At 65.2% G+C, this 10569-nt stretch overlaps 1 protein-coding gene across 1 annotated transcript; it reads left to right on the forward strand.

Annotated features, from left to right (window-relative positions):
- The first annotated feature begins 101 nt into the window (after nt 1–101).
- On the forward strand, nt 102–10494 carry LAMB2 (laminin subunit beta 2). Its single transcript, XM_030956572.1, is given in 34 exon segments — nt 102–361; nt 530–693; nt 785–920; nt 1116–1189; nt 1291–1479; nt 1555–1618; nt 2523–2626; nt 2629–2730; nt 2818–2938; nt 3239–3427; nt 3498–3677; nt 3754–3866; nt 3956–4035; nt 4113–4248; nt 4423–4578; nt 4690–4817; nt 4900–5017; nt 5153–5345; nt 5432–5575; nt 5682–5913; nt 5988–6151; nt 6231–6452; nt 6999–7213; nt 7305–7401; nt 7470–7842; nt 7913–8097; nt 8172–8413; nt 8480–8683; nt 8776–8920; nt 9220–9427; nt 9508–9649; nt 9727–9903; nt 9978–10137; nt 10220–10494. Coding segments are annotated over 34 exon segments (5352 nt in total). The 5' UTR covers nt 102–303; the 3' UTR covers nt 10357–10494.
- The last annotated feature ends 75 nt before the right edge of the window (nt 10495–10569 follow it).

Below are 10569 nucleotides of genomic sequence, written 5' to 3' on the forward strand. Positions count from 1 at the left end.
GTCCGATGCCTCCTGTCCAGCCTGCTCCTGCCTCCTCCCGCCTCTCTCGGCCGGCCCGCTCCCCCGCTCCAGCCGGGATCCGCCCCGCGCTTTCCGCGCAGCCCTGAGCGCTGCGCCTGCCGCCAGTTCGGAGGGGCCGGGAGGGACCGGGAAGGGGACGGGGAAGGGACTGGGAACGGGAACGAGAAGGGGAACCGGTGAGTCAGGACAGGACGGGACGGGACCGGCGGGCACCTGCCGAGCGCCCCCTTTGCGCGCCCTTTGCGCCCCTTTCCGTCCCGTCTGGCCCCGTCGCGCCCCGCGATGCGGAGCCCGGCGAAGCGGAGCCCCGCCGTCCTCCTGCTGCTGCCGCTGCTGGCCGGTGAGTCCGCGCTCCGCGCCGCGGCGGGGCCGGTGGGCGCCAGGGTCCGGCCCGGCCCCGCCGTCCCGTTTCCGGGCGGTCGCGGAAGGGGCCCCGGGCGCGGCGGGGGGAAACCCGGCCCCGGCCCCCCCGGCCCCGCAGCGCCCTCAGCCGCCCGCCGCTCCGCAGGGCTGGGGGTGGCCCTGGCCCCCGATTCCCCCCAGGGCTGTGCCCGCGGCAGCTGCTACCCGGCCACCGGGGACCTGCTGGTGGGACGAGCAGCCCGCCTGAGTGCCACCTCCACCTGCGGGCTGCGCCGGCCCCAGCCCTACTGCATCGTCAGCCACCTCCAGGTGAGTGGGACGGGACCTGGGGGGACAAGACAAGGATGAGGGGCACGAGACACGGCTGGGGACGCGCATCATTGAGCCTTCCAACTCGCAGGAGGAGAAAAAGTGCTTCATCTGCGACTCCCGGCGGCCCTACGATGCCCGCACCAACACCAACAGCCACCGCATCGAGAATGTGGTCACCAGCTTTGCCCCTCGCCCCAAGAAAGCCTGGTGGCAGTCAGAGAACGGTGAGTAGTGGGTGGGGGTGGTGGAGCATCCTGTCCTGTCCCGGGGGGCTCTCCTTCCCTTCCTCCCACACTGAGGAAGTGTGACTCAGCCTGTGGCCGCGGCCGCGCCCCTGGACCACTGCCGGGTGGGGGGGACGAGCCCCCGGGACCTGTGAGTGGGTGCTTCCACTTGTCACTCTTTCTTGTCACCCCCAGGTGTGGAGCATGTCAGCATCCAGCTGGACCTGGAGGCCGAGTTCCACTTCACCCATCTCATCATGACTTTCAAGGTGGGTCCCAGCGTGTGGGTATCCAGTCTGGGACAGGATGGGATGGAACACGCCCTCAGGGACTGTGGTGCTATCCCCTGTCCCACCCGGGTGTCCTGCAGACCTTCCGCCCCGCGGCCATGCTGGTGGAGCGCTCAGCTGACTTTGGGCACACCTGGAAGGTGTATCGCTACTTTGCCTACGACTGCGCTGCTTCCTTTCCCCACGTCCCCCACGGGCCCCCGCGCCGCATCGATGATGTCGTCTGCGAGTCCCGCTACTCTGACATCGAGCCCTCCACTGAGGGGGAGGTGAGGCCCTCGTAGTGTCCCAGGAGAATCAGGGGATCCCCTGCACTGCCCTCATCACCTTGCTGTCCCTTCCAGGTCATCTACCGGGTGCTGGACCCTGCCATTCCTATCCGGGACCCCTACAGCCCTGCCATCCAAAGTGAGTTGCCAGCCATCTGGGCTCCTGCTTGGCTGCTCTATTTTGGGTGTAGCTATTTTGGCTGCTCTCTCCCTGCTCTGGGCCCTACATAGGGATCAGGACCTGATCCAGCCTGCGGGGTCCTGGGCCCCTCTGCACCCTGCCCTGTGAGAGCAGCTGAAGATCAGGCTGCATTGGGTTAAATGGAGGAGGATGGCTGTGCCATGGCTGAGCCCAACACCAGCTGTGGTTCGAGATGGGGAGTCAGGCTGGGCATGGGACACAGTGGGTTAATCACCCACCCAAGGCTAAATTTAGACTGGGAGCAGGAGGGGTGGAATCTGCAGGGCAGGGCTTCTGGGAAACTGCAGTTCTGGGGAAGCTATCCTGTGTTCCCAAGGCCCCAGGCTGCACCCACCACACCAGGCACAGCCATCTCCTGGGAACGGCCCCCAAAGGTGAGTGCCCTGAGACACATAAAAGGTGCTGTGCCAAGGGTGTTGTTCTGCACTGGTGGGGTCCCAGCCTGCCTCTGCTGTGGGAATGCAGAGCCTTGCCCACGCACATCCAGACTGTGCACAGCTACACGTGTGGGAGCTGAACCCCCACAGCTACGTGCAGCCCAGCCTGGCCACATGCAACCACGTGCCTGTGAGCCAAACCATGCACAGGCCTGGGCCAATACTGTGTGATATAGAAAACCACAAAAGACCAGCCTGATACTGTGCAGCCCTGCATGGATACCCCATGCTGTGCACAGTCCATCCCAGCCATGCCCAGCAAAGCAGAGCCATGCCCAGCTCCTCTGAACCACCCACAGCCTCCTGTGCCGTGCTCAGCCCAGCCCAGCTGTGCTCAGCAGAGGTGAGCTGTGCATAAATGTGCCCAGCCACCCTGTGCCAACAGGGGTCTCTCCCTGTCCTAGACCTGCTGCGTGTCACCAACCTGCGTGTGAACCTCACCAAGCTGCACACGCTGGGGGACAACCTGCTGGACTCACGGCGGGAGATCCGGGAGAAGTACTACTACTACGCGCGCTCTATGAGCTGGTGATGCGCGGGAACTGCTTCTGCTACGGGCACGCCTCTGAGTGCGCCCCGCTCAGCGGGGCCCCTGCCACCACCGATGGCATGGTAGGGTGAGCCAGGCCTGTGTGCCCTGCTGGAGCTGGGTAGCTGTGCCGCCTGGTCCCGCAGCCCCTCACCGTGCCATCCTGGCAGGTGCACGGGCGCTGTGTCTGCAAACACCACACGCAGGGGCTGAACTGCGAGCGCTGCGAGGATTTCTACCAAGACCTGCCCTGGCGCCCGGCCGAGGGCTCCAGCACCAACGCCTGTCGCCGTGAGTGCCCTGCTGGCACCAGCTCCTAGCACAGTGATCCCAGTGCCAGAGCTGCCAGGCTGTGCTGTGCCAGGGGTTTTGGGGTGTTGTACAGTGGGATGTGGTTTGGTGGTGACTGGCGTCATGCAGACTGGCTGAGGGTGTCAGGAGTGCCAGGGCTGTGCTTTGGGGAGGTTTGTGATTGTGGTAAGGCATGTCAGAGCAAGGAGAGCCCAGGCGGGGGACGTTGGGCACTTGAGGTTCTGCCTTCCAGGTGTGGGCTGTGGTGCCACATGCCATTCAGTGGTGCTGTCCCTGCAGGCTGTGACTGCAACGAGCACTCACGGCGGTGCCACTTTGACATGGCTGTGTTCCTGGCCACGGGGAACACCAGTGGGGGTGTGTGTGATGGCTGCCAGCACAACACCATGGGCCGTCGCTGTCACCTCTGCAAGCCCTTCTACTACAAGGACCCCACCAAGGACCTGCGGGACCCTGCGGTGTGCCGAGGTCAGTATGGGACAGGCTGTGCAGGGGGGTGCTTTGGTGGTCACAGTGCTCACCCTGCCTGTCTCCCCAGCCTGCAACTGTGATCCTGAGGGTTCTCTGGATGGTGGGCTGTGTGACGGTGCTGATGACCCAGCCAGGGGCCTGATTGCGGGGCAGTGCCGCTGCAAGGAGCACGTGGCTGGTCCCCGCTGCGACCGCTGCAAATCCGGCTTCTTCGGCCTCAGCGCCGACAACCCACAAGGCTGCCGGAGTAGGTACCAGGGTGGCACCTATTGGGGTCAGGCACGTTGTTTGGCATTGCTGGAAACTGCTGGCTCTCCATGCAGGGTGCCAATGTGACCCCCGTGGCACGGCGGCTGATGGCAGCCGCTGTGACCCTGTCAGTGGGGAGTGCTTCTGCAAGCGGCTGGTGACCGGGCGCAGCTGCAGCCAGTGCCTGGTGAGTGGGGCTGTGCCATGGCCCCTGCACAGTGCTCAGGACTACAGCACACAGACAGCTGCTCTTTAACACCCTGTGACCCTCTGCAGCCCGAGCACTGGGGACTGAGCCACGACCTCCCAGGCTGCCGGCCCTGTGACTGCGATGTGGGAGGTGCCCGCAACAACCTGTGAGTCTTTGTGGGGATGCAGAGGGCAAGGGGCACCCCTCCTGGCATCAGGGCTGATGGTGCTGCTGGGGTACCAGGTGTGCCATGGGGACAGGGCAGTGCCAGTGCCGCAGCCATGTGATAGGACGACAGTGTGAACAGGTGGAGACTGGTTTCTACCGCATCAACCTGGATCATTACACCTATGAGGCGGAGGATGCACGGCTGCATCAGGTAAGGAATGCAGGTGTCCCTGGGGAGGACATCAGGCAGAGCAGCACAGTGGGTGCCCCTTTGCAGGGTGCCCAGACCAGCAGGCAGCGGTCTGCCTCCCTACTCAGGGCAGAGCAGTGCCTGCTGGCCAAGGTGATTGTCAGGGTCCCATCTCACAACACCTGCTTGCACCAGGGCTCAGTGGTGGAGCGTGAGCCACCCCCAGACCGTCCAGCTTCCTGGACAGGGACAGGCTTTGCCCGCATGTTGGAAGGTGGCTGGGTGGAGTTCCACGTGAGTGATGTGCCTTTCTCCACCGAGTATGATGTGGTCATCCGCCATGAGCCACAGGTGAGCACCAGATGGTGAAGCCAGCAGTGTGATATATTGCCAGATTGGGAGGTAGTGGTGGGGAGTTCCAGATGCTGAGGCTTTTTGACACTGCCCCTTCTTGGCTGCCAGCACCCAGAGGCCTGGCAGGAGGTGAGGCTGAAGGTGCTACGCCCCAGCCCCGTCTCCGCCAGCAGCCCTTGTGGAAACACCATCCCTGCCGATGACCAGCTCTCCACCAGCCTCCCCTCTGGTGCCAGGTAAACACCTCAGTAGGGTTGGGCTGTGCTGGGGCTCACTGGAGGCACATGGCTGCCCTTGCTGTGTTTTGCCCCCATCCAGGTATGTGGTGCTGTCCCAGCCCATCTGTCTGGAGCAGGGTGTCTCCTACACGCTCCGCCTGGAACTGGGCTGTGCTGCTGCTCATCAGGATCCCACTGCCAGTGTGCTCATCGATTCGGTGAGGGGCAGACGGGCAGTGGGAGGGGGGACAGCAGCCCTTCAGGGAGATAGGATGCAGCCATTAGGGAACACAGACAGAAAGAGACAGAGAGAGACACAGAGAGAATGATGTCCCACTGACTTTGCCCCGCAGCTGGTGCTCCTGCCCCGTTACTCCTCACTGGAGATGTTCATTGCGGGTGACCCCGGCTCCATGGAGCGCCGGGAAACCTTTGAGCAGTACCACTGTGCCCAGCCTTTCCACGCTGCGGGGCCCTCGCCTGTGGCTGAGCCTTGCTCCAGCCTCCTGCACAGCCTCTCGGCCATCCTGCACGATGGGGCGCTGTGTGAGTACAGCCCCACACCCTGTCCTGCCCCCTGTCCCGCCCCCTGTCCCACAGCAGCTGACACTGACCCTGCTCTCTGCCTACAGCCTGCCTCTGCGATCCCCAGGGCTCGCTCAGTGCCGAGTGCCAGCCCCAGGGCGGGCAGTGCCAGTGCAAACCCAATGTCATGGGACGGCGCTGTCATCGCTGTTCTCCGGGAACCTTTGGCTTTGGGCCTGGCGGGTGCCGACGTGAGTGCCAGTGGGAGAGGAGCCCGGGCATCCCAGGGCTGGGGGCCTGGGGAAGGGGTGCTCTCTACAGCTCGGGGCCAGACGCTGAGGGTGCTGTGCTTTCCAGCATGCCAGTGCAGCCGTGAGGGTTCAGTGAGCACCATCTGCGATAGCACCACTGGGCAGTGCCCCTGCCGTGAAGGCACCCATGGCCCACGTTGTGACCGCTGCCAGCCCGGCCACTGGGGCTTCCCTGTGTGCCGGCCCTGCCAGTGCAACGGGCACGCTGAGAGCTGTGACCCTCGGACAGGCAGCTGCCTGCGCTGCCGTGACCACACGGATGGAGAAAGGTGCCAGAGGTAGGTGGGGTACGTGGCCAGACTGGGCAGGGTGCTGCCAGCAGCCCCGGCTCCTGCTGACCTCCTGCCTGCAGGTGTGCAGCTGGACACTTTGGGAACCCAGCGCTTGGCTCTGGGCAGCACTGCCGGCCCTGCCCCTGTCCTGAGGGACCCAGCACCCCCCGCCACTTCGCTGCCTCCTGCTACCAAGACAGCCACTCCCAGCAGGTCGTCTGCCACTGCAGCCCTGGGTACACAGGTGGGTACCTGCCAGGGCACACTCAGTGCCTGCTGGGGTGCCCTGTCCCCAGGCACTGCCCAGCGCTCTGTGTCAGCAGGTTCCCGCTGTGATGAGTGTGCCCCTGGGTACTATGGGGACCCTCTGCAGGGCGGGCGCTGCCTGCCCTGCCAGTGCCACGATAACATCGATGTGACGGACCCGGAGGCGTGTGACCGGCGCACAGGGCAGTGCCTGCGCTGCCTCTACAACACCGCAGGGCCCCACTGCGCCGAGTGCCAGCCCGGCTTCTACGGGGATGCCACACGACACAGCTGCAGGCGTGAGTACCCACTGCCTGCCAAGACAGACACAGACTTGTCTCCAGGCCCTGACACGTCCTTGGGGACCATGTGCACCAATGGCTGCCCCTGCTTTTGCACAGGGCTGTGGAGTCCCTGCAGCCCTGCCCTGTAACAGGATTGTCTCCTCTGCTCAGGCCCAGCACTGTGGCCCAGTCCCTGTCACCATGTCCAACTTATTCCATCCCATCTATATCCTATTCTCATGCCCATTCTTGTCCCCATTGCCATCCCATCCCCGCTGCCATCCATCTCTCCCCATCCTGTCCTTATTCCAGCTCTATCCTGACCCTGGTCCCATCTCCATCCCATCCCCACCAGTGATTCTTATGCTGCACACATTCCACCTCCATCCAGTCTCCACCCCATCCTTGTCCAATCTCTGTCTCCATCCTGCTTCCATCCTCATCTATCATCATCCCGCTCCTGCTCTGTCAGAACTTCCATCCCATCTCCATCCCAATCTCATTCCCATCCTTAACCTCATTCCCTCAACTCTATCTCTGCTCAGTGCCTCTTGGTTCCAGGTTGCTCCTGCAACCCCCTGGGCACTGATGCCAGCACCTGTGGGCCCCAGCAGTGCCACTGTGACAGGCAGAGTGGGCAGTGCCACTGCCTGCCCCATGTGGAGGGCCAGAGCTGTGACCGCTGCAGCCCCAACTACTGGAACCTGGCCAGTGGGCAAGGCTGCCAGCCTTGTGCCTGCCACCCCCAGCACTCCCTGACACCCACCTGCAACCAGGTGAGACACGACAGGGACAGGGGTTGGGGGATGGGATGGGGCTGGGGGTGTGCTGCAGCAGTGCCAGCCTCGGCCATGCCATGTCTGTCAGTTCACAGGGCAGTGTTCCTGCCGGCCAGGCTTTGGTGGCCGCACTTGCACCGACTGCCAGGAGCACCACTGGGGTGACCCGCGGCAGCAGTGCCGAGGTGAGAGCCGGTGCCAGTGGGGGGACCACAGTGGAGCCTGTGGTGCCCTGACACTATTTTCCCTGCAGCCTGTGACTGTGACCCCCATGGCATAGCCAGTGCCCAGTGCCACCGCAGCAGCGGCCACTGTGACTGCCGGCCTGGCATCTCTGGAGTCCGCTGTGACCAGTGTGCCCGGGGCTTTGCTGGAACCTTCCCTGCCTGCCAGCCCTGCCACCCCTGCTTTGGGGACTGGGACCGTGTGGTGCAGGATCTGGCCGCCCGTGCCCGAGCACTGGCAGAGCGGGCCAGCCTCCTGCAGCACACCGGGGCTGCCGGCGCCTTCGAGGGCACCTTCCGGCAACTGGAGGAGAAACTGGCCACTGTACGTGACGTGGTGGCCACCCGCAACACCACTGCTGCCACTGCTGCCCACCTGACACACACCATGGAGGGGCTGCGGTGAGCACCTGGCACAGGGCACGGCTCCCAGGGTAGCCTAGGGGCAGCTTTTCACCCCCTTCCTTTGCAGGCGGCAGATTGAAGAGGCAACTGAGAGGCTGACACGGGTGGAAGGGGAGCTGACGGCTGCTCAGGATGCCAACTTCAATGCCAGCCACGTGCTGAACACTGTGGACCGGGGCGCCCGCGCCCTCAACCACAGCCTGCAGGACTTGGAACAGCGGCTACACACCCTCAAGACCTCCAATTTCCTTGGTGAGCCACACCACAGAGCCAGGCCAGGGTGGTCAAGCCATGGCCAGGGGTCTGACAGTGTCCCTGCCCCCCAGGTGCCTATGACAGTATCCGTCAGTCCTATCAGGAGTCACAGGAGGCCGAGCGCCGGGCGGACGCCTCCACCCGCGCCGTGCCCAGCCCTGTCAGTGCCTCGGCAGGCACTCGGCAGCGCACTGAGCAGCTCCTGGCCAGCCACAGGGATGGCTTCAACCGCCACAACGCAGCCAGCCGGCGGGCACTGATGGACCTGGCAGCAAGGGCACAGGCACTGAGCCTGCAGCCGCTCAACGAGAAGGTGGGACACAGGGAGGGAGCTGGGGAGTGGCACCCAGAGCTGCCCTGATCCCGTGCTGCCTTGCAGGTCTGCGGTGTGGTGGGAGATGTGCCCTGTGCTGAGAGCCCTTGTGGGGGTGCCGGGTGCCAGGATGAGGATGGGAGACGACGCTGTGGTGGTCTGAGCTGTGGTGGAGCCGTGTCCAAGGCTGACAGTGCTCTGGACCGGGCACGCCATGCCCAGGAGGAGCTGCGTCAGGCTGCCAGCGACATGGCCCAGCTCTCCCACAAGGTGTGTGGCACATGGGTGCTGGTGGGATCTGGTGGCACAGCCACACCCTGCAGCCCCTGGGGCTGGCACCGAGGGTCTCTGCCCATGCTCAGGTGGCCGAGGCCAAGGGGAAGGCAGATGAGGCCCGGTTGCGAGCACAGGCAGCCCTGGACAAGGCGAACCGGACCAGGGCCCGTGTGGAGAGCTCCAACAAGGAGCTGAGGGAGCTAATCAGCCATGTCAAGGCCTTCCTGAGCCGTGAGTGCCGGCATGCTGGGAGGGCTGGCCACCCCTACCCAGGGCTCTGTGGCTCTGCACCTGCACCACACTGCACTGACCCTGCACTGCGCTGCACTGCATTGTCCCAACACTGCATGTGGGCTGTGCCACCCCTGCCCATGCTGCATTGCCTGGTCCCTGCCCTGCCCCAGCCATCCTGTGCCCTCCAGCATCTCTGGCCCCCCTGCCCTGTCCCATGTTCCTCTCTGCCCTTTGGCCTGCCTGCCCCCTGCACCCCGGCGTGCTGTAGGGAACACACTGACTGCTTCCACCTGCAGAGGAGGGGGCTGATCCTGAGAGCATTGAGGTGGTAGCCAGTCGGGTACTGGAGCTGTCACTCCCCGCCGCACCGGACCAGATCCACCGCCTGGCCGAGGAGATCAAGACGCGGGTGCGCAGTCTGGCCAGCGTGGATGCCATTCTGGAGCAGACAGCCAGTGACGTGCAGCAGGCTGGGCAGCTGCTGCAGGATGCCCAGCGGGCCAGGTGAGCCCAGGGACGTGAGGATGCAGTCCCTCTGGGGAGCCCAGCCCAAGCCATGCTGAGGCCTGGCTGTGTGGCCGCAGGGCTCGGGCAGAGGGAGTGCGGGGCACGGCCGAGGCCGTGCGGCAGGCGCTGGAGGAGGCACGGCAAGCCCAGGGCATGGCTGAGCGGGCGCTGCAGCAGGCTGCTGGTGACATCCAGCACAGCGAGAGTGCCCTTGGCATGGTGAGAGCCCCATCCCTACAACCACGGGACCCCATTCCTACCGTGCGACCACCAAACTCCCATGCCACCACCCCCAGATGCAGACCCAGACAGGAAGTGCAGAGCAGCAGCTGGCAGGTGCCATGGAGCAGATCGGGCTCCTGGACAGGCAGACTGATGCCCTGAAGGTGAAACGTGCAAACAACAGCCTGGCAGCCACCCGTGCCCAGGAGGCAGCCAGCACTGCGCGGGACCGGGCCGGCGAGGCCAAGCAGGTGGGTGATCAGGGGGACAATGTGGCAGCAGGGGTCCCGTGGTGATGCTGCTGACCAGCCCCGCTGCCCAGCAGGTGCTGGACGGGCCACTTCGGGACCGGTACCGGACAGCACAGGAGCTGGTGGAGCACCGGGCGCAGGGCGTGCAGCAGGCGGGCAGCCGGGCACAGCAGCTGCGAGAGGAGGCCGCGGGGCTGCTGCAGGACGCCCAGGGCAAACTGCAGCGGCTGCGAGGTGAGGCCGGAGCGGGGATGCTGGGGCGGCGCTGGGGGCAGCGGTGGGAGGCCAGGCTGACTCATGTTCCCGTGTCCTGCAGCGCTGGAGGAGGAGTACGAGCGGAACGAGCGGGTGCTGGATGCCAAAGCGGCCCAGCTGGGCGGGCTGGAGGCCAGAATGAGGGAGGTGCTGGCCACCATCAACCAGCAGGTCCAGATCTACAACACCTGCCAGTGATGCCCGGAGGGGCCTGGACCCCCCGGAGCACCCAGCCTCCTGCCGCCCGGCCTCCGCCTGCCCTGCAGCGGCAGGCGGGATGGGCGCTGCAGGGTACCCCGTGTGAATAAAGTTGCAGAGCAAATCTCGCCTCCGCCCCGTGCCGTGGGCCGTCCGCCACGGGGCGGCTTCCCCCGGGGTGGGAGCTGGCCGCCACCGGGTGTGGGGCACAGC

Source organism: Camarhynchus parvulus, chromosome 12, assembly GCF_901933205.1.
Source record: "Camarhynchus parvulus chromosome 12, STF_HiC, whole genome shotgun sequence".
Taxonomy (NCBI): domain Eukaryota; kingdom Metazoa; phylum Chordata; class Aves; order Passeriformes; family Thraupidae; genus Camarhynchus; species Camarhynchus parvulus.